Source organism: Pyrgilauda ruficollis, unplaced genomic scaffold (genome assembly GCF_017590135.1).
Source record: "Pyrgilauda ruficollis isolate IOZ18807 unplaced genomic scaffold, ASM1759013v1 scaffold5, whole genome shotgun sequence".
NCBI classification, from domain to species: domain Eukaryota; kingdom Metazoa; phylum Chordata; class Aves; order Passeriformes; family Passeridae; genus Pyrgilauda; species Pyrgilauda ruficollis.
This window is the reverse complement of record NW_024526599.1, coordinates 962,738-988,158: the sequence shown is the minus strand read 5'-3', so window position 1 is coordinate 988,158 and position 25,421 is coordinate 962,738. Positions and strand designations below refer to the sequence as shown.

The following is a 25,421-nucleotide window of genomic DNA, read 5'->3' as shown; positions in this document are numbered from 1 at the left end:
CTCATATCCATTACAAACGGTGAGATCCAGCCACAGCAGAGGTACTTGTGCTCCTGCACGCGTCGCTGCTTCTGGAAATTCCACCCGTGCGCTCGCCTCTCTTCTGCAGCTTTCAGGGTCCCACCTGTGGTTCTCTTTTCAGAGCAGCCAAGTTTCAGGACTTGTGTCACCACTACAGCTGCTGCTTCTCTTCCAAGCTGTACATGGAGAAGTGCAAGTGTGCTTTTGTGGCACTTCCAGGAACAGTATGTCAAGGTTACCAAGTAGAGGGGGGAAAGTCTGCAGTCTGACATCTGAGATCTGCAGTTTTTGGAAAAAGATATTGAAGGCAGAAATGAAGGACAAAAAGGATTTTTCCTTTTTTTTTTTTTTATTTCAGAGGTGACAGCAGAAGCTGGATGTATTATGTAAATATTTGTGGAGAAAGGACAATGAGAAGCAAAGACTTCTCAGCAAAAAGCATGCAGCGACTAAGCCATTGTTTTGTCTGGCAAATAAACAGATACAAACTGGAGGCAAAGCACCATACACTGGGTCTGGCAACATGTACATTGTTGTTAAATATTTGGGGGATGGCAAGCCAAGCGATGATTTCTTCATCTCTTGCATATTTTCAGATAGAGGCTGAAAGCAAATTCTAGAGAATTTACTCTTACAAATAAATACTAATATTTTGGCTTAATGCAGGAATAATTTAATAAAACTTAATGTCCCACAATATATTTGGTTTAGGATGACTGAAGGAAGGGTGCAGCAATTCTGAGGAATACAAAGACATTTTTGAGAGAAGAAAAGGAACAATTTCTTCTATGGGGTTCGTGGTGGAAGGCATGAGAATTGATGGGCTTCAGTGCAGCGGGTTGGACATAAAGAAAAATGTTCCACTTGTCAGAACAGTGAAATATTGGTAGGGGGGAAAAGCCCGTGGAAGTTGCAATAAAAATTTAGATGTGGTTAACTTTTTCCTTGAAAAATAGGGATGAACTGGATTGACTTTTAAAGCTTCTCCCAGCCTTTTTTCAGGGAGCCTGTAGTGGGTACCATAGCTGTCAAATTTATCACAAACTTCCTAAATCTTATTTGGGTTATCTTTTACCCCTGCTCAGCCAATGTCTCTGAACTTCATATAGTGCATCAGTCTAATGCCCTTACATCCAAAAAAAATGTATTCTACATGTAATTTCAAGGGGAAAAGTCACTATCTATCATCTTCTTTTTAGGTCCTCCAGGGAAAAGAGGTAAGCGGGGAAGAAGAGGAGAGACTGGTAAGTGTTTAATTTCATAAGATCTGTTGTCATTTGGTGTCTGTTTTTGTGAGGATGCATACCCAGCATGCCTTGATTTTTAGTTGTAATGCATGTGTGCTCTGATAAAAGAAATCTGAAACTTCTCTGGTGAAATGTTGTGACCCTTGGCATGTATCTGGTGGCCTTCCAGATATTTCTCAAGTCTTGGGCACCCTTAATTTGCAGGCACACTTCATAACGCTCGACGCGGTGCCTTTGGTAACAGGTCTGTAACTGTCAAGGCCTTCAGGGGTGTTCTCACACATGCACAAGTTAGAATAACTCCATGTAAGTCAGTAGTTGGAATACTGTGTCAGTGTTACATCAGGCCCCTTTGGTTGGAGGAGAACAATTTTATAAGGAAATAACAAAGGAAATAAAATTCCTTGTATGGAGAATGTTGATAATCAGGGATGTATCTGTGTGAGAGAAGTTATTTTATAGAAATGAGCAGTTAAGTTCTAACAGAAATAAGAAAAACATTTGTTGGTTCGTTACCCTATACCAGGGAGGTTGCTGTTGATAGAAACCTGCTGCTGGTGTGGCTTGAAATTGCATTTGAGGCAAAGTTTTGAGATGCTGAGCACCTCTTGCTGTTGACATTCACAGGAATTGAATCAATTACCTTGTGGGATTGAGTTTTTCATCAAGGTGAACTTTCTGAAGGCAATGCAGTAGAAAATGAGCGTTTCTATTCTCCTTGGCTGTCTTGTCTAATCTGCCAGCTAAGAAAGTCTTCCAATCAACTTGATCTCTGTAAATCTTCTGTAGCCTTTCTCATCTATGTAAATGATAATTTATCTGGCTCTTAAAAACTATTTCCATATCTTCCTGAATCACAAAACTAAACCCAAGCCCTGCCAAAAATTGATACAAATCACCTTTGTGTTTCCATTCAGTGCTGTCTTGGTATCTACTTCAGAGAAAGAGGCTATGATACAGAGGGAAATTCTGTGGTTGAAGATTGAGTTACAAATGATCCTGGAAATTACTTTGTGGGATGCTCATTGATTCATTTTAGATCTCAAATAAACACATGGTAAACCATTAATAAAAGAAACGGATCTCTCATTTAAAAACAGACGTGCACCTTAAAATGCTGTTTAAGAATGTTTGCCAGAATAAAGAAATTACCTTAGCTGCTGGACAATAAAAGTTGCATTGTTAAAACCAAAAGGCTGTCAGTATTAAAAGCAATCTCAAAGTACAGCTGCTGCTGTTTTATACTCCTTTTGCACTTCGCTTTATTCAGAAATTAGAGAGAGGCATAAAAGCTTAATGAAATGCCATTGATTTGGGAGCTGCAGCTGCTCACCTTAATAAGACTGAAATAGTAGATTTGATTTGTGGCCCTTTGATAATGTTTCCAAGAACTGCTACACGAAAGTCTTTGAGGTCTGAATAATTGAAAAAATGTGCAAATATCGCTTCACGAAGTGTGACATTTTAATGGGGAACATTTTATAAGTGTGCCTTGAGAGAGGAAAGAGATGAAAATAAAGTTCAGCACTGTCAGGTGGCCACTGAAACCTCCCCTCACAGGCAAAGTTGGAAGTCTGGAAGATGCTGGTACATGTATTCTTGAAAAGATGCCCAGGTTAAATGCCAAGGGTACTTTGTGCAATTCTGCAGCCAAGCTCTGATCCGGTGCTCACTGTGTGGTTAAGTGAAACTGGTGGTGTGGTTATATGTGCTTTATGTGGAGCCTGACAAAATGAATTGTATCCATGGCTGGTATTTTTGGACTGGCATGAAATTGCATGGAAATAAATGGAGAAGCAACTTTCATAAGATTGCATGACTGTAATCGAAGATTTGTTAAGGTAAGTGCATGCATTTAGGCAGTAGTCATATTCACAAGTTTCAGAGCACTGCCAAAGCACAAGATTACTTAAGTGGGAAAAGGTGTGCCCTGAATTACCAGTGCTGCTCACTGACAATCCCAAGGCCTTGTGCTTGACTGTGTGTGTCTTTCTTCAGTAACTTCATAAGCTTACGTGTTCTTTCTTCTCTTTTTTTACCCTTTTCCCCTCTCCCCCACCCCACAGGACCTCCTGTAAGTACAGTGATACATTGTTGGTTCTTCCAGAATCAGACAGAAATCTGTTAGATCCTGTTAATTATCAGCATAATAAGATGATCATGTATACTCAAGAGGGAATTTTGGTATTTATACATACACAATATCTTGGAGCTGAATAACTTAATCAGAAAGTTTGTTAAGAAAAGAGTCTCTAAACCAGTAAAGCTTTATGTTCAGCGCTCCAGATTGCCATTTGGATTCACAACTCCATGTAAGTATGTTGTCTTCATTTTGCCTGTGACTTCATAACAGATACTTTACTGAAGTATAAAAAATGTGTGAGTATCCTATCTTAAACTCAGACCTGGCCACTTTTGCTGGGTAGTAACTTCCTCTGCATTTTTCACGGAGTCTTGGGGGTACGGGCTCCCTGTTCTTTAGAGGCATAGAGACTGTTCAGCTCATTTCACTGTAATTGCTACTGAAGCTAATAAGTGCTTGTGTAAAATTATTATTAAATAGTGCTATTCCATTTAGTAAGTCAATTGAATCTTGTGCTAATTCTTCTTGTGAGAAAATGTTTTATTTCTTCTGAGGTTTTGAGGTTGTTTTGTTTTTTGCTTGGGTTTTTTTGTATGTCTTTTGTTTGCTTTTTTGTATATTCCCAGAGTAGGTCAAAAGTCTGACTTGAAGGACAGGTCTAAGCACATATGTCTCAAACCTTTGTATCTGTCATGCCATCCATGTGCATCATCTGGTGTAGGAATGTGACTGTTAAAATAGTATTTCTTTTACAGTTAGAAGCCTTCTATGTTTTTTTCCTTAATAGGTGAAATATTTCTACAATATTTTCAAGACCCTATCATCTGGCTATTCTGTGTTACATGCATGTTTAAGAATATTTAATTAATGTGTTGAATTCCTGCTGTGACCTAAAGATTTTACTGTAAACTGCATATATTGAGTCATGATATTACTTACCATTTTAAGACTTTGACCATGTGCTCAGCAGTTCATAGTGATAAATTCATTTAACAAGCCATCAATGAAAAGCCAGGCTTAATGCATAAAGGTGCTGTTTATTTGAGAGAAACAGTTTTCTCCAATATCTTTTGCAGTCCTCCTGTGAAACGCAAAGAGCAAACATAAATAATGATACAAGCTATTTTCCAATACCAAAGCAATGTGGCAAGAGGTTATGCCTCATTAAGAATGTCTCTGACTTTAGCTCCTCACTGTTTCAGTATAGGTACATTAAAAAAACCCAAACAAACAATCCCCTAAAAATAAGTTGTAATCGTGGCAATATTAGCACAAACCTGAAATAGGTTCCAAAATGGAATAATTTTAAGAAGTAGTGACTTTAAATTCCAAGTTTCATACTTGAAACCAACAAAACTTCATCTTGCTGACAGGCAGCAATGGTTTAGGTTGTTACAAGGCATAAAAAAGTGTAGTTTCTCTTCCTAATTAATTACTATTTGCATAGACACAAATTAATGTCTATTTGCAGAGACACTGGCTAGGGGCAAGCGTTGTGAACCTAAGTATTGTTTTCACCTGGGAGACTGTGGTAGTAGTTTTCATTTAAAATACCAAATATTTGTATATCCCACATTAAACTGGAGAGTTAGGTGTATGTTGTACTTTCAAAGGCTGCCACAGTTGCTCTGTTTATTTCCTTTGTACATGACTACTGAGTGGCACACTCAGTAATAGCAGTGAGAGACTGGGGATTTTGAATATTTTTATGATCTTTTACAGCAGTCTCAGATTTCTTTTTTGCCATTAATGTTCTAGTGGAATCTAATACTTTATTGCCTAAGCACTAAACTTTTTTTTTTTGTATTAACTATATATTGCCTGTCAATTTACATGGATAATTTTCTTCATAAAAAACCAGAATTTCACTAGGCATCAGAAGTAGCCAGTAGCTTTTTAGTCAGAGTGTTTATATAAGTTGAAACACATAATTTCTATTGCTAAAGCCTCATTTCTTCACTGTGTAGTACCTAACTAATATTCCTTGGTTTGAAATATCATCACATCCAAAAAAGTCAAGAAATACACAAATTATTATTTCCTGATAATGTACTCTGCATGTTTGTTATGTCATATGTCATGACTGTGTTGTTAATGTGTCATACCATTTCATCTCATTCAACCAGGGTCCACCAGGGCGAAATGGCTATCCGGTAACTCATCATATATTTATGATAGCAGTTTATGGTTACTCTGAAATCCTGTTGGTGTATTTTGGTTTCTCTTTATTACTGTCAAAAGGACCCTTTTTTTTTTTTTTTTTTTTTTTTTTTTTTTTTTTTTTTTTTTTTTTTTTTTTTTTTTTTTTTTTTTTTTTGGTTTTTTTTTTTGTTTTGTTTTGTTTTGGTTTTTTTTTTTTTTTGTTTTGTTTTGTTTTGTTTTGTTTCTCACATGTCTGGAAAATGCAGGATTTCCCTTTAAAAACAAAGCAAAATAAAAAGCCTGTGACAAGTTTCTGAAAAGAACCAGACTATTTACAATGCATAAATGAGATGCACTGATTGATGTTGTACATATTTTGTTTCAGTTGCTTCGTTCTTGCATACAAAATTCATAATTAATTAATTTAAAAAACTTGCTAAGATACTGCATCTCAATTTTCCATATTAGAAAGCTGTAGTGTTGCCATATGGAACCTCTGAGTCCTTTCTTTTAATTCTCTCCTGTTTCATTTGACTGTTGTTCAATGCATTTTGAGCAAAGTAAAGTGTTACGACAGAGGTCCTAGCAATTGGCAGCAGTGACTATCACAGAGTAATTTTTGATAATGGATACAATTCATTTTTCTGTCCATTTCATTCATATCTTTAGGATTTATTGCCTGAAAAAAATCTATATGAAATAATGCATCTTTCTAAAATCTATTAATAATACATTTCTTTCTAGTAGTCAGGCAAACTGTCTGCAGTGTCCCATTCATTGAAAGAAGTATATGCCTGCTGTCACATGGGTATTAGAAACCAAGTGACTAAATGTGATAATATATGTGCACAACAGAGTGACTGTTGACATATAGTAATGCTTTATTTATAGCACTTGATAGCGTAGCTTAAAAGACCCTCCCAGATTGATTTGCCTGTGTTTTTCAGACAAAATATACGTAATTTTACGTAATACATGTAAAAAAAAAGTTTCCATTGGTCAAATATAAATTGTGTGCCTTGAGCACCTGCAATTAGAGGAGAATTTTGTAGAATCACAGACTCTCAAAATGGTTTGGGTGAGAAAGGAAATTATTGGATCATTTAGTTCCAATAACTCTGCCATGGGCAGGGACACCTTCCACTAGACCAGGTTGCTCAAATCCATCCAGCCTGGGCTTGAACACTTAGAGGGATTGAGAACACTTCTAAGGATGAATCATCCATAGCTTTTCTGGACAATCTGTTCCAGTATTTCACCACTCTCATAATTTAAAAATTCTTTCATATATCCAATATAAACTTTCTTTTAGTTAAAAGTCATTACCCCTTGTCCTGTCACTACAGACCTTGGTAAAAAAAAAAGTCTATTTCTCCACACCTTTTTTCAGGCCCTCTTTCAGTATTGAAAGTCTGCAGTAAAGTCTCCCTGGAGCCTTTTCTGAAAAACCCCAAATTTCTCAGCCTGTCTACATAGAAGAGCTGCTCCATCCCTTTGATCATCTCTGTGGTCCTCTGGACTTGCTCCAACAGGTCCATGTGTTTTCTGACACTGTAGGCCCCAAAGGTGGGCACAGTAGTCCAGATGGGGTCTCACGAGAGTGGAGCAGAGAGGGTGATGTCCCTTGACTGCTGGCAGCACTTCATTTGATGCAGTCTATTTCAATGCCATTACCTGGGCAGGCTCTGGAATTCCAGAGTGGTGTCACCAATGGATCATCATCCACTGTCCATCTTTACAATTACAAGTAGTTGTAAGTCACCTGGTGAGGAGCTGATCATCAGTATCAAGAAACCTGCTTGGATGTGCTAAAACCATTATCAGGTTTCTGAGTTCACATTCCAGTTTCTCTTAGAGTGATTGATCTGTATAGGTGAGTAGGAGTTTGTTTTCTTGAAGAGATTTGTTGTGGGATCTGAAAACAATGAAGGTACTTCAGAGCCATGGTATTGAAATTGCTGTGTCTAATGATGTTGTAATGGGCTTAGTCTGAATGCATTTCTCTTCATGTGTGATGTGGTCTGTCACTAGTGCTTAGCACTTGATTGAGTGCTGCTTCTTCCTGCTTGAAAATGACTGGGTATAAAATTCGGCTTTGCTTCCTTTGGCTGAATGTTTCAATCTTTTTAGTCACAGTCATACTCTCCTGCTTTGAATGGGAAATATGTAACTTCAAGTGCCGTGTACTTTAAAGTACTTTTACAGCCCTGTAGAGGTCTATTAGAAGGCTGTTAGTGTTCTAAGTTATTTCTCCAGAGTCTTATTTAGCTCCTGTAGAAAGCTTTTTACTTAAATATGTATTGGATTTTATGGGATAGTCTGTGAGGATAGTGAGGTATATCTGCCACATGTAACCTAAACCTGGTGTAGCTCTCTCACAAAGGCAAGTGGCTCTTTTCTCCAAGGCTTGCATTTTCTTTGAATGTGTTCATTCTAGTTTTTAAAGATACTTCAAGAATAATTATAACAGTGAAAGGAATTACAGTCAGAAATCTAAGTTCCCAGGAAGACACAGCATCAAAAATCAATAAAATAAGGGGTTTACTGCTAATGAGTAACACAGTTATTGAGGGGTTTATAAAACCACAACTAACTGGTTATTATTAAAGGCACGAGTAATACTAAAGAAGTGTACGACTCCTTTTTTTTTCTCATAAGCTTTGTATAACAGACAGTGACCAAATTCAGAGTCGTGACTCTTTAAGCTTGAGTTTAAAATTGAAATAGACTATCACAGCTACTCAAATAAAAGAGGGAAAAGAGTGCGCAAGCATTGGAGAATGAGATGACAGGTAGCTTTTGCAGACTTTTTGTATGACAGTTTCACTTTTTAAATAATGCTAGAACTTGGAAGAAAGTACACACACACACATCCCCTAAAGATAACCCACACCAAACCCTCTACCCCAAAATTTCCCAGCCGCTAAAACCAAAAAATCATCTTGTGAATATGGTGAGGAGGCCAAATACACAAACTGTGGGGTTTTGTGAAACTCTATAGGTTAAATTGGTAGCAGATTTTTACTGTTTTCCATTGAAAAACTGAAGCAAACAGAATTTTTTTCCCTATCAGTTTTCCCAAACTGGGCAAGATCAAGCTCAGCATCCAGGCAGACCATCCTGGAAGTTGCCTCGTGTGTGGTCGCAAAGCTTCACTTCTTCATTAAGTTTCAGAATATGGAAATACCCACAGAGTATTTCTCCATAAACAGAGAAATTTCTCCTTCCTCTCTCCATGACAGTCAGTCTGCAGAGCATTTTATGCATTTACAAGACTTTCAGGAGCCACGGAGGGTCATGGCTGCTGCAGGTGACCATGTGCCTTGTATTAAATGCCATTTCTTCTAACATCCTTGTTTCATCTTCAAGAAACACAGACAGATTCCTCTCCTGAAGGAAATAGTGTCTAAATTGGAGATTGTGCTTCTGTAAGTGTCAATTATCGTCAATTGATAAAACCTGAAATGTAGATCTTCGAAATTTCACCTGTCAATTTAAATTTTCCTAGCTCTAAAAAGACTTGCCTCAAGATAGCAAAGGGGCAAAGCTTATGACTGCAGGTAGAAAATAATTTCAATTATTCTGTAGCCTGATATAATTCCTTCTAGATTACAGAATGTCTCTGTCATCACACTTCTGATCTTTACACCCATGAAAACTTGTCCCAATGTACTATGAGAAAAGCTGTTATCCTGATATGTAAGGTATTTCAGGTTGCTGTTATAAGTCTCTGATTTTTTCCTCACCTCATTTCTGTTCCTATATGAACAAGGCAAAGAGAATTCCAGGTAGAACAGTGAAGGGCATTTGAGTTAGAAGAAATAGGCCTGCTGGGGAACAACATGAAAACCACCCTTGTGAGAAATTGGTAAAAGGCTTTTTTTAATCCTGCTGTGTTGCTTTGTCTTTGATGGTGATATTTTGTTTTCTTCTGTGTCTCCAGTTAGAGATTGGGGCTGCCTAGGCAAATGTGTAACAAGTAGCAATGTCTCTGGATATACATAAAATTAATCTCAGCCAAGTGCAAGTTTTTCAACCTCAATGATACAATGGCGACTCAGTTGCTATCAAACAAATATAATTGGAATAATCAAAAGAGAAGAAATAAGCAAAGATTGTGCATTTTTCATCTGTGATTAAACATAGCCTATGGCAATGTTAAGCATTTTTGCAACAGTTGTTGTATTTCTAATAGCTGGTCAGATCTCCTCTTTTTCAGAATCATACAAAAATATAAATGTCTAAGCTCAAGGAGCAACTATCTCAATTCCTGACCTTACCCTGAGCATTTGGCTTGGTGATCCTATAGAAATTTCCCACTTCACAGCAATTTTTTTTCTTTCTCAACAGGTGTCTTCACAGACCACCTTTTATTTCTGGCATTTGCCCAAAGTAACTCTTAGGCATATGGCAGCAAAACTTTTGCAATAAATTTCAGGTTTGGTAGTGAAGCACTATTTCAGGTTTTACTTTTTTTTTTTTTCCCCCCTTTTAAATGAACAGAAAATTCAAAACATACGAGTCTCAACAGCTTCTTTGTACTGTGATTTTAGTATGTGTTTTCTCAGTTTATATGCTTTATCCTTGTATTCTGTCACAACAGAGGGGATTGGCTTAGGAGACATGAGGTTTTCAGTTGATCCATTTGCCTCAGACTCCTTGCTTGTTCCAAGGGAGTGGAAAGAGATAGGAGTGGTCAGCTGTCCATCTTAAAAGATAGCTGGGTTTACAGATTTCTTTGTTTAGAACAACACAGAATAACAGTATCCTGAACAAACCTCAACACTGTTCCCAAATAGATGCTAAAGGTTGAACAAGTGCAGTGTTAAACTTGCTGCCATGCAGGTTAACTTTGTAATATTTCTGTGCCATGAGAGGCAGAGGAAGGTTGTAAAAATGTGGTAAGTTTTGTAAGCATAGTGTAGCTGAGGACACATGATACTGTTCAGAAAATAAACTTCCAGTTCTTCCTAGAAATTGTGGGAGGATCTCTAGATCTGCATGGCTAAGTACTAACTGTGGCCTAATCATGTCAGTCACATTCATACAATAATGGGGTTTTATGACCTTTGGTTCTATAAATAATATGTATTGCAAGTTATGAGTTTAATTTTTTCATATGCCAATAGTTTCACAGTGATTGAAGATAATTATAAAAGATTATTCTAACAGAAAATTTTGAGACCTTTAAAAATTACAGTTGCTGTTAATTCTGTGTCACAGGAATGAAGCTACACATCAGAACACATTTATCAGCCACTTACAAGGCAGTTGCCACTTTGAATGAACTATGGGCTAAATCCTCTCATTCGTTACATTTGTGTAATGCTGACTGCATAAATAAGAGCAGGCAGTGTTTATTTCTGCAACTCCCTGGAGGAAACTCAGAGAGCCCCAAGCTGTTCCTTGTCTGTGGCTGTGATAGTGAAGGAACAACCACCTCATCTGGAAAAGCCAGCAATATAAAAAGATATCTCTACCCATTTCTTCAGTGAAAATTATAAAAATAAATTGTCATAGATAAGCTAAAGGAGAAACTCCACATGGTGATTTAAGAAAATTATTTGTGCTGCAGTAAATGCCTGCCTACCTACTGTGTCCTGCTTTAAACACGTTAAACTTTCTAAATTATTTGAGTCCATTTCATACATGACATTACAAATAAAGATGTAGAAAACTAATAGAAAAGTAAAATAGCATTATAATAAATAATGTCAGTGAATGATTAGTAATACAGACAATTGTTGCCATATGCTGGATCCACCAAGACCCTCTTTGAACTGGCAGTTTCCATCTTGGATGCATGGACTCTGGTACTATAAAAATCGACATCTCTTCATGGGACTTTCTAGATGTCAGTGTGTGATTAAAAACTGAGCACAAAATGCTAGGATACTGAAGGCTAGTGTGAGTCACTACAGTTTTGATTCACAGCTGACGTCAATTCAAAATGACACAAACCCATATATCTATCAGATAAATAAAGATTTATAGCTGATGGTAGATAGATGGGGGATAGGTGTAATTTAAGAATTTAATGTATTTTTTCAGTACTTTCCTCTGCAGACTTAGAAATTTCCCTCATCTCTTTCATAATAAAGCATGTGTAGGCAGAGAAAGGAATTAAGCTGGTTTGTCATTTTTTTGACAGCACACATATATTTCTGGTCTCTCTGGGCTACTCCAATGAGTTCAGCTTGGCAGCTTAGCAGGTGCCATACAGAAGGCTGTGGTTAACATCTTCACATTTATGCTTTGATAGGCTTAATTAATGCTTGAACTGTACCTATAATCATTCATACTTGCTTTTCGTCAGGCCTGCCACTTGAAATTTTCCAGTCATTTCCTCCCAGTGCACGATGTAGCTCTCTGGTGTAACAGAACAGGCTTTATTTATGAAATAAACTACCTTGAAGCAAAATTTTGTGTTCCAGAAGATTTTTAATTATGTCTCATTTTTCTATTTGTGTTTGACAGTTGCATGTGGATGTAGAGTGATTAACCAGTGGTGGTTAAAAATGCCTCTTGGAATTTGTCTGAACCATGACTTTCTCACAAGAAGCTTAGAAATTCAAAGACAAGGTTAAATCAATTACAAATACAGTAGAAATCCTGTATTTAATTAATGATTGGGCTTGACGATCTTAAAGGTCTTTTCCAGCCTAAATGATGCTATGAATCAGGTTGTATCTGTCACAAATGCTAAGGAAAATCCTAAGCTGCCCTTCAAGAATTCTTAAGTCATCAGTTCCTTCCCTGGAAGGGGGGTTACATAGATGATTCTGAGATTTTCTTTCATGCTGGATTTTTAATCTTGATTTATGATACTCTGAATGATGTGTAAAACTGTATGCCCATACAGCTCCCAGATGACTAATCCTATGTGGGAGTTTAAGTGCATTGTTAATCCTAGCTGAGGTCAAGGGGTGTAAAATTTCGTTGTAGAAACTTGTTCCTGAATTACTAGACTAGGTGGCTGGACTCTGTGATTTCCAGAAAGTGCAGGGAGAAGTTTTTCCTTGAAGCACTTCTGCTTCCCTCTGCAGTCAGTGTTCAGATTCCATTTAAGAGGGAGGCAATATGAGGAGAGGAACATCTGGAGCTGGCAGTCACCTGAACTGACTCTTCTTTACAAAGTTGAGTGAGGAACTACTTCCCTACTGGGAATCAAATCATTCTCTGATACACCTCTACTGGGCTCCACACTGGACAGCATCATTCAGTAATCACACAAAAATTATTTGGCTAGTGTTTGTCAAGTTTAACAGGGTTCTCAGCTCTGTGGTTTTCGATTCCTTTTTCAAGGTCAGGAGTTAGCTGGTAGATCAATGCCTTTAAGTACTATTTCCTCCATTATAGGGATCTTGAGAGGGGCACATTAAGTGTATAACTTTACCTCTTGACTCACAGGGAAAATTTTAGGCTGTTTCTTGGACTGTTCTTACTTCCATTTTTTCACCTTTCTAGCTGTGCATATTGAAATCAAGATTAGTTAAAGACATTTTTGAAAGCAAACAAAGTTGTCTGGAAGGAAAGATGTATACAAGCAGTATGAAATGTCACTTGGAAGGGTTTTCCGTGACTGTGTAGGATACAGATCATAAATCACCCTCAGAAAATGGTTTTGAGATTTTTTAAAAATTATTATTGTTTTTATTTTGTTGGTTCCCTTTCCCTGCCCACCCAGTTTGGCTTTAGGTAAAGCACTTAAGATTAATTATTTTTGCTAGCATTGAGAAAGTACTGTAAAGTACTGACAATGTAACAGAGAACTATTGAGTTAACAATTCTTTTTGCATTATTTTGTACATTTTCATGGTGGCTGCTCCCATGGAATTAGGAATTTAGCCCTTTGCTGCTTTGACTCATGAAAAACCATCATGTGCATGAGCACTCATGAGTTTGATGCAGAAATCAATTTCTTTCTGCAGCATGATATTCTAATGAAAATAAACTACTGTTGGAAGGCTGAAATTCTAGCAAGTGAATAAGCCTAGGGAAAATTTGGAATTTTTCAGAAGTTACACTATTGATCTGTAAGAGTTCTTCATTTTATAGATCAATTACAGCTAAAATAAGCCAAGTTTTAAGGGTGGATTCTTCTACTTCTCAGTACACAGACTTTTGTGAAACAGGAGTTGTAGCACTATATTTGACTTAAACTTGCATTCAATGTAATGTTTTAGTTCAGTAGTATCAGATATGTACACGTAGGTTGTGGATTCCAGCAGTTGGAATGGTCTTAGTTTGCTATTTGCAGTTAGTTTCACAGGTTGATATTAATAATGGTACAATTTTCCATGGGTGAGAGAGAACATTGGAAGAAAGTACTCCAAAAGAACCAAGAGTAGCATACAGCAGTTCAGTAACTTTTGTTATGCATAATGTAGTATTTGCATTCCTAGTCATTGAGAAAGTGCAACTGTAGCTTCCTTTTCTAATAGGAAAAAGGCACGAGTCAGGCCTGTGGTTTTCATTCAGGTACTCTGACTGATTAGCCAGTCTCCAAAGAGAAAATTACCTCAACATTTCCACTTCCAGCTGTGTGGATCAATTATCCTGATTTTTTTCTAATCCACTCTGAATACTGGGTCTCTGCCCTTAGGGTATGTTAAGTATAATCTGGTATTGCCATCACATCCAAATTTTTTTCTCCCTAAAAGGGAATGTGAATAGCCACTTTTTTTTTTTTTTTTTTTTTAATGCTGTCACCAGCTTCTGCCAAAATCCTTTTATAGTCTTGAAAACCAGTTATGTCAGAAGAAAGTAATGAATATTTTTTATTGGAGGTATTCATGTGTGGATCCACAAAACGTAAGAGAATAGTTTATAGAGTTGTAGATTAAGTGAACTAATGAGTTTGGTAAATGCTTGGAGATTTTAAGTTCTACACTGAACTATATTCTGCCTTTGGATTCACCTGTTCAGCTCTGGTGGACGTCAAGTTAATTTGCATAATTTGACTGAAACTAGGAAATAGCCGAGAGAAGTATATGATTTGCTGGAGTATGGCTCAGAAAGGCACAGCTATAACATACTTGGATTTTCAAGTTTTGTTGGTGGGGGGTAGCCCATGTTCTACTGTAGGTCAGATTTCAGAAATTTTGCTTCCCTTGTTAAATGTTTTGTTGGTTGAATTTGCTTGTTTCTGTGCAGCAGTTGTCAAGGAAGGAAGGAAGCTTTCTCTTTGTGCAATGAGGCTGTACTTGGAGTTTAAAGGGAATTTAGAATCAAAGTAGTCCAGTGTTTTGTGTGACAGGCCATTAGGACTGAGGTCTTAGATTGATGGCACAGAGTATTAATATGGTAAGTGAGGTACTATTCAGCTCCCCAGTTAATATATCTATTAAAAGCACAGACTTGAAAATAAAGCTGCTGTATGCCTGTCTGAGCACTTCACAGGCTTAATGATTTTGTTTTCGAAGTCACAGTAATAGAAGTTCCTTATGGAAACTGATGGTGATCCCTGTGAAATCTATTTTTTCAAGAACCAGACATAATCTTTTCTTGCAATACAAATTCTTTTCTTTGCTACATCCCTCTTTCCTTGTTAAACTGGGGAAATAGAACAGGTGGTGCATCATTAAAAAATATATAGGGAATTGTTTCAGGAAGAAAGAGTGAAAAAAATCTATATTGCATCCCTGAATTCTGCTTTCTTTCTCTGATTGAAAAGATCTTTGTAAGTGTGCTTCCTATGTTTTTTTCCATGATGCTTTATGCTTTTTGAGAATTTACTGGTTCCAGGTCATTTTGGAGGTGGCATAGTTGTATACAGCACCAACCATTAACAAGTGATTTAGTTATAATGTAATTAGAAAAACTGGAATGTCTTTATATTAGCTGCATGCATATTTGTGTCTTTTAAATCTCATAGGTAAATGCCAGAAGTATTGGAGTGGATTTGCATGTAGGGAATTTTATTTTCCAGTATTTGACCGCATATGGCAGTCCCTAGCTGAAAGCACCTGCTTTGCAGTTTAAATGTCAAAAGTGTATCTGCACAAGCTTCTTTTCCTTGTCCTGGAATTTTTCAAACAAATCTTTCTTCGACCTCATGATAGTTCAAAGAGATTGGGGTTTTATCTTGGGTGAGTTTATTCTTAAATGCTTCAGTAACTTGGCTCTTATTTTTGTTCTCTTTTAAACCCTTTGTTGTAACTGTTCTCTTTTATGGAGATGTATCCACTCCAGTTGATGTCCTTCATTGCATCTCAAATGAGAAGTGTCTATGGCAGCTGTATTTTTTCTTAATTCCCTGGTGGACTCATTGAGAATATTTGTCTCTATAGGCAGTTAAAAGGAGCATGATGGTAGGATTCTTTGGTCCTAATGGAGCAAAAATTGTTTTATGTTCCTGCTCCTGAGTTTGTCAATCTTCAAAAGCTGATGTTTCCACTGAGGCAAGGTAAAAAAATTGGTCTCTGAAGGTTATGTCCATACTGTGTTATGTATCCACTATATTTTTATTTTTCCTTAATAGACCTTATTTCCCCTGAAAAGAAAATATTTGTAGGAGCCAAAAAACAGGTTGACTGAAAGAAGTGAAATGGACTTTTTTTCACATTCTTTAAAGCCATGAAAACACAGGTAATAAGAAAGATTGTTCTTTAAGAGGGTCTCAGTGAGCAAATGGATTTGCTTCCATGGTGGTGTGAGGAGACACATTCTTCAAAATTATTCCAGAAGAACAAAAATCTAATTCATCAAAGTCATCATGCCACAGCTGTTACAACAATCTATCTCCTACTGAAGGCTAGCCAGCTAATTTTTGAGAAGTGACATTTTTCACAGTTTATTGTTTTCTCATCAACATGGCACCAACCACATCAAATACAATCACCCAGTGATGTTGGCATTGATGAATTAGCCATGTGCTTTCTATTTACAGATACAGGAGTTTCAATTTCTTTGGGTGAAAAGAGAAGTTTTAGGTAGAATGTATGAGTTTTCTCTCTGGTCTGTGTGAATGTTTTCCATGTTCAAGTACTTGTTAAGCTGTGCTGGAATTCAGTAGCATGAGTATTTTTACAGAAACACGTAGTTCTGCAAAACTTCACTAGACTGTTTCAATAGATTATGGATGGGTGAAGCATTTTGGCTCCATTCTTTACCATAACTTAAACTATGTTGCTCTTACTCTTTCTGGGGTCAGCAGTAGTTTCCCTCTGCAGTAATTTGTCATACAGGTATGACTGTACAAATGTAGTAGATACTGGTAAGAGACTTAGGCTACAAGGAGAAAAACTGTCAGAAAATAATCTTCTTGCTAGTCTGATGTATGAAAACAACAGAGGTTTGGGGTTCACACTCATACAGAGCCCTTTTTTTAATATATAATTTGCAGCATATACAATGGTGGCCATGACAAACAGAAACATGCCCACCCACAGTGTTTGAGAAGAGAAAGTTCCTTCCAACTTGGATCTGTCCAGCTCTTTCTCATGATTCTTCTACATATGAATTTCAGCAGTGCTGAGATACTAAAAAAATGCATCTGCACCACAAGAAACTGCCTTTCAGATCTCCTGCATAAACTACAAAAATAAAAAGTATCTCAGCAATTATTTTTCATCTGTGAAACATGCTTTTGTAAAGCTGTGACTATAATTTTTCTTGCACAGAACTCTTTGTACTCCCTTATTGTTACCATATGCAGAGCTTCTTTGCAGTTCAGCCACTCTCTGAATAGCCAAACTCGGAACAATTTCTTTTGTTCCTTCACTTGCTTACTTCTAGACATAACCCGTCCATCTTAAAATTGCAAAGGAGCTATTCAGAGTATTTAGACTGCAAGTAGGGCTCTCAGTTGAGAGTCTTGCAATGTAGAGTGTTGTTGCTTCAAGAAGTTTTGGAAATGGTGCCTGGCACTTCTGGTTCACTTTGGAATATTTAAAACTGTTCCTCATCTTCCATCTTACTCCATTATTGATAATTTTCATCATCTAATTTAGGTTAATATGGACACTAGAGCTACTTAATGAGATTTGTGGCTTCGGGTTACATGTCCATTTGTTTCTTTAAATTCAAAGTACCCAAAAATTACGGAAAAATGCAAAAAAATTCTTTTATGTCACAAGAACGGCAAAATATGTGTTAGCTGCCACTTTTGCTCAGCAGATAACCATTAACATTGACATATTGCTTTACATGTGCATGCTGCATATTTCTCTGCGCTAAAGGCGCTGCACTTGACAGGTGGATTAAAATATAAATTTGAATAACTTTTGGTTATGTTCAGGAACTGAAGTCTCAATGCTTAGAACCTAACTAAGGCAAGGTGTAACTTTTCTGGTTGATGGAGCCATAATCTTGGTGCTGCAAGTCATCACTCTCCCAGTTTTATCAGGACGTGGCTTCCAGGACTCTTTTGTGCTTCCATGGTATGCTTTGAGAAACTTAATAGTTTGATAAAAGGGATCTTGTAGGAATTTTTTACGTAAGAGAGTTGATACATGGCTTGCAAACATGTGAGATTACAGGATAATTCTATCAAGGTGTTAAGAAAGCCTTTCCATGAGAATGAAGTCAATGAAGTGTTTTTGGGAGGGTTTGTAGTTCAGTTCTTGAATGATTAATTTTGCACCAGTGTTTTGAAGGAGTCTAGGAAAAACAAGGTGTTTCTGATGGGTGAATGTGATCAAGTCCCTAATAGTTAAGATAGGGATTAGCATAAGTTTCTGGTCAAGAAAATCAAGCATCCTAACAGCACTGTTGATTTTGTTTTTAAAGAAACCCACTTCATTTAAACCTCTACCTCTCTACCTCAGAATACAGTTATACTTTTCAGTCTCCAGGTGATGATCCATTTAGCTGAGTTTTATGTTTCAGGTAGTAACTGATACAAACTGCTTGAGGGAAGAATTCTGGAAAGTCTGAAATTGACTTTTTTGAAAGAGCCTTGTAGTGCTTCATTTGTCATTGTCAGCAACTTTGCTTTTTGTAGTAAAGGGGTTTTAGAGAGGCTCAGCTCATCTTTCTTGTACTCTTCTAGTCTGTTCTTTTTACAGTAAATTTTTCTCCTGCCCAAGCAATCTGGATTTTTTTTTTTTTTTTTTTGTTTGGTTGGATTTGTTTTCAGTAATATCCTGACTGCTGGGCAGAGAGACTTGTTGCAGGTTGCTTTAGTGCACTTCTCCACACATGGAGCAAGTGACTTCAGTACCTGGGCTGTTGTCTCCCACTGATCTTAACAGAAATAATTTTCAGTCATTGAAAAAGAAGCAATAATCTTTCATCAATAGAAGAGATTTAGCTTGTTGATGATCTTAACTGTGCTCATTGTTCACATAGCTGTAAAGCAAAATTTCACTGAAAAGGAATTTCATCAGACTTGCTAGGAATTATATATCCTTCCTAGGAATACTATATTAAATTTAATATAGTCATCCTTTGTAAACCTGTAATTACACAAAGAGAAAAAAAGAAATACATCATTTAAAGAAGGGAAGAAATTAATCATTTTAATAGTATCATGTTGACGAATCCTGCCGGTGGTGGTTTTTTCTAGCAATCTAAAGCTGAAATAGGTGTTTTGAAAAGGCAATGTGTCATCTTTCACCTCACCAGAGCTTAGTCGGGATGATGTGCCAACCTGCAGCTTGAGACAAATGTTGTTTTGGGTTTTTTTCTCCTCCACAAAGGTATTTTTAGGCTCAGTCTGGCATAGTAACTGGCATGCAGCTCATAAAGCTACTGTGAAGCTGATGTGTGCTTTCTCCTGAATCTCCAGTTGTGTGTGTATTAACATGAGAGATTTCCAGGCACCTGCAAGTAACAATCTAACAATTGCATTTATACTAGATAGTCTTATAAATATAAACAAATTTAGGCACATAATTTTGTCAGGATAAGAGTTTCTGATTTCTGAAAAAACCAAATCAAAACAAACAAAAGATCAAATAAAGAAAACACCTTTATATAGGATGTGGTTTTTTAGCTTATAAAGAAGGAATCATATCTATTTTCTGTTTATTATTTGTCCTGGCTCACAACTCAGTGTTCTGATGAGTATTCCTTAATTGAAAAAGATCACTGAAGTATGAGTGGAGAAGTTAAGAGTAAGAAGATAATCCATATCTTCTTTTTTTCTTTGCTTGGAGGATTCTTTTATCACACAGTAAATTTCAACATACGATATCTTTTCTTACCTTTTCAGTGAGAAATTTCTGAAGAAATTATTATTGCATTAAAAGTGCCTGAAGTAATAACATTTGCCATCTATTTGACAGAAACTCTCCAAAGGTTTCTGATGCCATTGCTTACATAGTCACTTTCTAACAAAAACCCTTAAAATCCTTAAAATATTTACCTGCAGAGTAACAAAAAAGAAAAAAGATATTGCTTAAATGGAAAACAGCTGATTTTGTGAAGCACTGAACATATTTTTGCTTGAGACATCCTATTTTCAGTATTCTTGAGAAGTGGAAGCTACTTTTTGCAAAACCAGCCTGAAATGCGACTCATACTCTCTTCTTATCTCTCATGTGTTGTACCTGTCCATTATAGGATTACTAACAGGTGGTTAAGTGCTAGGTAAATAGTCGGGTACTACTTGGGAAAAAAGAAATCTACTGTACAAACAACTTTTGAGGATTCCGGGGTGGGGGGGGAAATAAGTGCATGTAATAGTGTAAGTAAATAGTGTCATGGTTTAAACCCACCTGGCAACTCAGCACCCACACTCAAACACTCACTCAAACTCCCCTGGTGGGACGGGGAAGAGATTTGGAAGACTAAAAGTGAGAAAACCTGTAGGTTGAGGCAAGGACAGTTTGATAGTTATAGCAAGAGGTGTGCACACAAGCCAGGCAAAACAAGGAATTAACTCACTTAACAAGGAATTAATTAATTAACTCAATTAACAAGGAATTAATTCGTGTGGGCAGGCAGGCATTCTGCCCTCTTTGTGAGAGCGGGCTCAATCACAGCTAGTGGTTATCTAGGAAGACAAAGGCATCACTTTGAATGTAAGCTTCCTTCCTTTTTCTACCTCCAGCTTTATATATATGAGCATGATACATTGTGGTATGGACTACCCCTTGGATCAGTTGGGATCAGCTGTCTCAGCTGTGTCCCCTCCCAAGTCCTTGAGCACCCCCAGTCCCCTCTCTCTTGGGGTGGGCTGAGAGGCTGAAAAGGCTTTGATGCTGCATAAGCACTGCTCAGCACTCACTGACACATCTCTATATTATTATCAACACCATTTTCAGCAGAAATGCAGCCCCACATTAACTGCTGCAAAGAAATTTAACTCTGTCCCAGCAAAACCTGCTGCATCCAGCCATAGCATATGTTTAAAAGTGGTAGTGGAAACCTAGAGGGAAAACACACAGTCCAGAAGAAACACTGTGTACATGTGTTGTCTAAACCTACTCATCCAGTTCTTCATGATTCTTTGTCTTGTCTAGTTTTCTAAACTGCACTACAGGGATTGTGTTAGGGAAGACCATGTATTTGGTACATTTTGACAAAAATTACTTGCTAATCAGTAGTGGCAGTTATGTTATAGAAAGTGGTTTGATCTACATAGCGTGGCTCTGAAGACGTTAATGTTTAAGTCAAAGATGGACTTTGGCTTGAATTCTTTTTTAAAAATTAATTAAAAATTAAATTTTCCTTATATCAAGAAAATTACTTGGAATTCCAGTGCAATCTTGTAATGAATTTCAATAAATATTGTCATATATAGGATTTTTCTTAGTGCATCCTGAAGCAACATCATGTACTATTTCAGCTCATCTTTGTCATCCAGCCTGTATTTTTTGGTGGAGTTTCTAATCTTTTCTGGTTTTTAAAAAGTGCTTTCTCTCTCTTTCTAACACTAGAAAGAAGTAATTTAGCAAAGAAGGAAATTGTCGTGTTTGGCTGTTAGAGTCAGTATTTTTATAATGAAGGAATAGTATTCTGTTTCACAGTATTTTTTTCTTCTGGAAGGCAGTGTGTCTCAAGACAGTTTTGCTTTCTTCCTGTGTTCTGCAAAGCAAATCCCAAAAGACATTTTGAGATGTCAGACCAAATAGCCCTGGTAAAAATGGAGTCATGGGAGAAATTCCTATTATTTTCCATTCCTGTAGAGAAGCAGATGCTTCTCTGCAGTCTGCTGGGAATTTCTGAATCTTCTTTCAGAGACTCCTCAAGATGCTACATATAGTCCTTTATTTTAAGTACAGGAGCTATGTAGCATGGATAAAGAGCAGGCAAAAATCCAATAGTAGTTTTAAAACACCTGTCATTGTAAAGAAGCACAAATAGTGGGTTTTTTTTCCTATGATAAAGAAACATTCTCTAAAACCAGTGCTTATATTGACAATACAAGCGCTAATACAGGTGCAAGAGCTGTTGAATGGTCGCTGTAAGCCAGTTTAACCCCCTAATCTTCCTTCTACAAATACTTGCATAATCATTTTCTGCATTCATTCATCATAATTAAATCTTTTGGGCTAACCTAGCAGTTAAACTTATCTGCTGTCCCACAAAGCCCTGAGGGGAACTTTATATGCTTACCATGATCCCGCTGTTGAGTGTTTTAACTGGTAATATCTCTAGCTTGTTTTCGAGACGTAAAGTTATTCGTAGCCAGAGTTTAGCTCAGCCTTTGTTTCTGTACCTGCAGCAGACTGTGTGTGTAAATATTACTAGGTATATATCCTGTAGTACCCAGTGCTAGGAAAAATCTGGGGTAACTAATAACTTGGAAATGCCTTAATTTTTGGGGTGTATAGAACCGTATTTAGAAATTTGCTAAATAATTATGAGAAAATTAGTAAGTGTTATGTGTGTGCTGCATGTATGGAATCAAGAGGCACAGAGGAAACAATAATAAAAGCTCTAGCATTTTAATCCACTGGATAGTGTTGCTTTCTTCTTCCTTGCTACCAGGGAAGGACTGTTCAGAGATAACATCTGAAAGATAGAGTAGGTCGTCCCAGCAGTCACAAACTTCCCTAGGATGTCAGCACATAAATGAGGTAGTGGCCATGCAGACAGCCAGGATGCTGATGACCTGTTTTGCACTCTCAGCATGTCACCCACTCATGATGTGACAGGAAACACAGCGAGGGCTGGCAGGAAAGTGAGGTAACGCATTTTATTCCCGCAGGGCTTCCCAGACCCAGTAACTTGTTATTGGGTCTGACAAGTAGGTTAGTGCATGGGCTTCTCACAAAGCCAATACTGTACCAAAAATAATGAGTTTGACAGTGTGTGCATCCAGCTGATGGCCCTGTTCATGTTAAGTATGTCTGGAATTTTTGGCATAGTCCAGGATCTAGGGTGGGAGAAGACAGATACTGAGGGAACTCACTGGATGATATGGCAGCAGTTTTTCATAGTGCTTATAGTTTTCTTGATGGCTTGTTGAACTAGCTCACTATATGTCTACCTATATGTAGTACATATTATTATTTATTAGTCATAGTGCAGAAGGTATGAATATGCACTCCTGGATGAAGTAGCACCAGAGCCCCTGCAGACCTGATTTAGCCTAAACTTTTACACTGATTGTTAGCCCACAAGCCAGAGTAGTGCTTAGGAAGGGGGCTAAATGCAGCAAGGATAAAATAGATCAGCATAAAAACAGCAAATATTTTATGTGTTCTCTCCTCAGCAGCAGTGATCCAAATCTAGCAGTGTGAGCAGTCAGCCCTAGGGGCTGTATGCTTAGGAGGGGCAGACTGGAGAGGGCTGCCTGTGAAGCTCCAGGGGGAAAGTCTGGATGCATTTAAGAGAAAGCTTCTCTTCAGCAGACACAAAGTAGTGTCCCATATTCATAGGGCAAATACCTGAGAGCTCACGATTTCAGCTTAAAACATTCATTTAAGGGCAGAGAAAACTGCCATACTCTGCTTGCTCTTATTCCATTGCCAGTGAAAGTTAACCTGACTGCCCACGGTCAGAAGACATAGCAAATAAACATCACATTTAAAGTTAATCCAACTTCCTTTAGCCCTCTTCTTTCTCCTCTGATCACCTAAACAGGCAGTTGATACAAGACCAATTAGTCGTTACAGCAGTATACATCCACTTTAAATCCTTTGCATAATTTGCATTCATATAACTGCAACCAGCTTCTGGACTCTTAAGAAAATAAGTAACTTGTGAAGTACTAGTGAGGAAAATACCATGTTTCCCAAAGGAAAAAAGAGAAAGTGGAGTAAGGTACAGGACTTCTCAGAGAAGGTGTATGTGGAAATCTTTAGTATCCCTGTGGATGGTGTGAACTAAAGTTTCTTATTTACAATAATTTCTATAATGTAAATTTAAATACAGAGTAGTTATGAGATTTTATGTTGCAACCACGTAAATAAATGGGCTAAGTAAGTAGCTGTTTTCTGTTATTTAAAGAAGTAACAGAAATAAAATAACGCAAGATGCATTATTTCATATGTTTGGTTATGTTGGACCACTGTGATCTGCCAGACTAACCATTCCTTCATTGCATGTTGAAACTGTCTTCTGTTAAACATCAGCTTGGCTACTTCCCACCATACTGTTTTTATTAATTCTGTCTTAGGTCTGCTTCTTTTGTTGTTTCTTTTCTGTGCCTTCATTCTCAGAATGTATTGCATTTAGCTGCTGACACAGTTGCTCGTCTTCTAAAGTCCACAGTATTCCCCAAGTCTGTTTTTTTCCCTCTCATCTTCAGTGTTACTCTGATTTAACTGTTCCATTTTGTTTTGACTTTTGATTATCCCAGGGTCCGATTGGTATGGATGGAAAGCTGGTAGGTGATTTGTTCAAAACCAGTGTAATTTAGGTCTTTCACATGTTCCCCTCTTTGCTTTTTAAAATTGCTTATGCTGAAATGTGTATTAGTCAAATACTGTCTTCCTTCAGCATAACTTAGCATAGCAGTAGCAATCCAGTAGCATGGATTTTTAACAGGTTACTGAAGAGCCACTTCAGTCTTTTGTGCCTATGCAAGGAAATGGAGGTCAGCTGTGCTCTTCCTCTTCACTTTTCATTTTCTGTCTGAATTAGATTGGAAGGCAGATGTTCCTCCTTGGGTGCTCTGTCCAAGGGTAGTTTGGTGGTGCCTTTCAAACAGCAGGATATCACTGCTGACTACATTTCTGTGACTCTTCCTTCTTTCACAAATTCTTAATTTTTGTGTTTTAATTTCTGTGCCTGGATTGCGTTGGCTGATTAAATCTGAACAGCCTCATGTACCGTAATAAATGCATTTGTTTGATATTCCAGGTATTCATTAGGGATATGCTGCTTGAATTAAGTTAGAAATAACATTTAATTTACAATGCAAATACAATGCATTTGTTAACACATTTGTACTTGTGTGTATATTTGTACAGCTCTTTGTGTAGATGTATGAACCTGGAAGTTTATGTTCCCAGCTCTTTAAAGATTAACACCATGGCAAAAAGGTGTGAAAATCCAGTTTTGGCACTTTCTCTTGCTGTTCCTTTCACTCCGTCTCTTTTCTCCCTTCCCAGGGCACCCCTTTTCACTGATACCCTGGATACTTATTTTCTTTTCTATCCTTTTACTTACTACAAGCTCCATTTCCTTTGCAAGCTCAACTTGTTTACTTGCAGTGTCAGCTTTCATTTTCTCCTCTTTCTTTGCTCTTTGAGGTTTCTTTCTACTTTTAAGTAATTTGTCTGTAAAGTTTGCAACATGCAGTCAATATAAGCTTTTTATTTAATCTCTTTTAGGGGATTGATAGCTTGCCTGTTGACTTTAGTCACACCATGGATTTTTTAATTTTTGTTTTAATATCATTTATATAACAGCAGCTAATACTGGTTTCAATTTCTAGGAAGGGATTAACTGGCGACAGTAGAAGACCTTCCATCATGGCAATTAGAATAGGTTACCAAATCCCTTTGTTTGCCTCAAAATAGTGTATTAAGCCAGTAAATAGGAATATAGAAGGGAAAATTGTCTGGAGATTTTACTGAAACCATGAG

The 25,421-nt window shown here is 37.2% G+C and overlaps 1 protein-coding gene across 1 annotated transcript in view; it reads left to right on the top strand.

The window, feature by feature from the left end:
* COL25A1 (collagen type XXV alpha 1 chain) overlaps window positions 1-25,421 on the top strand; it is a 295,372-nt gene that overhangs the window by 150,099 nt on the left and 119,852 nt on the right. Inside the window, exons 3-6 of the mRNA XM_041479910.1 lie at window positions 1,221-1,265; window positions 3,335-3,342; window positions 5,478-5,504; window positions 24,191-24,217. Of these exons, the coding sequence (XP_041335844.1) occupies window positions 1,221-1,265; window positions 3,335-3,342; window positions 5,478-5,504; window positions 24,191-24,217 (107 nt within the window). The remainder of the gene's footprint in view (window positions 1-1,220; window positions 1,266-3,334; window positions 3,343-5,477; window positions 5,505-24,190; window positions 24,218-25,421) is intronic.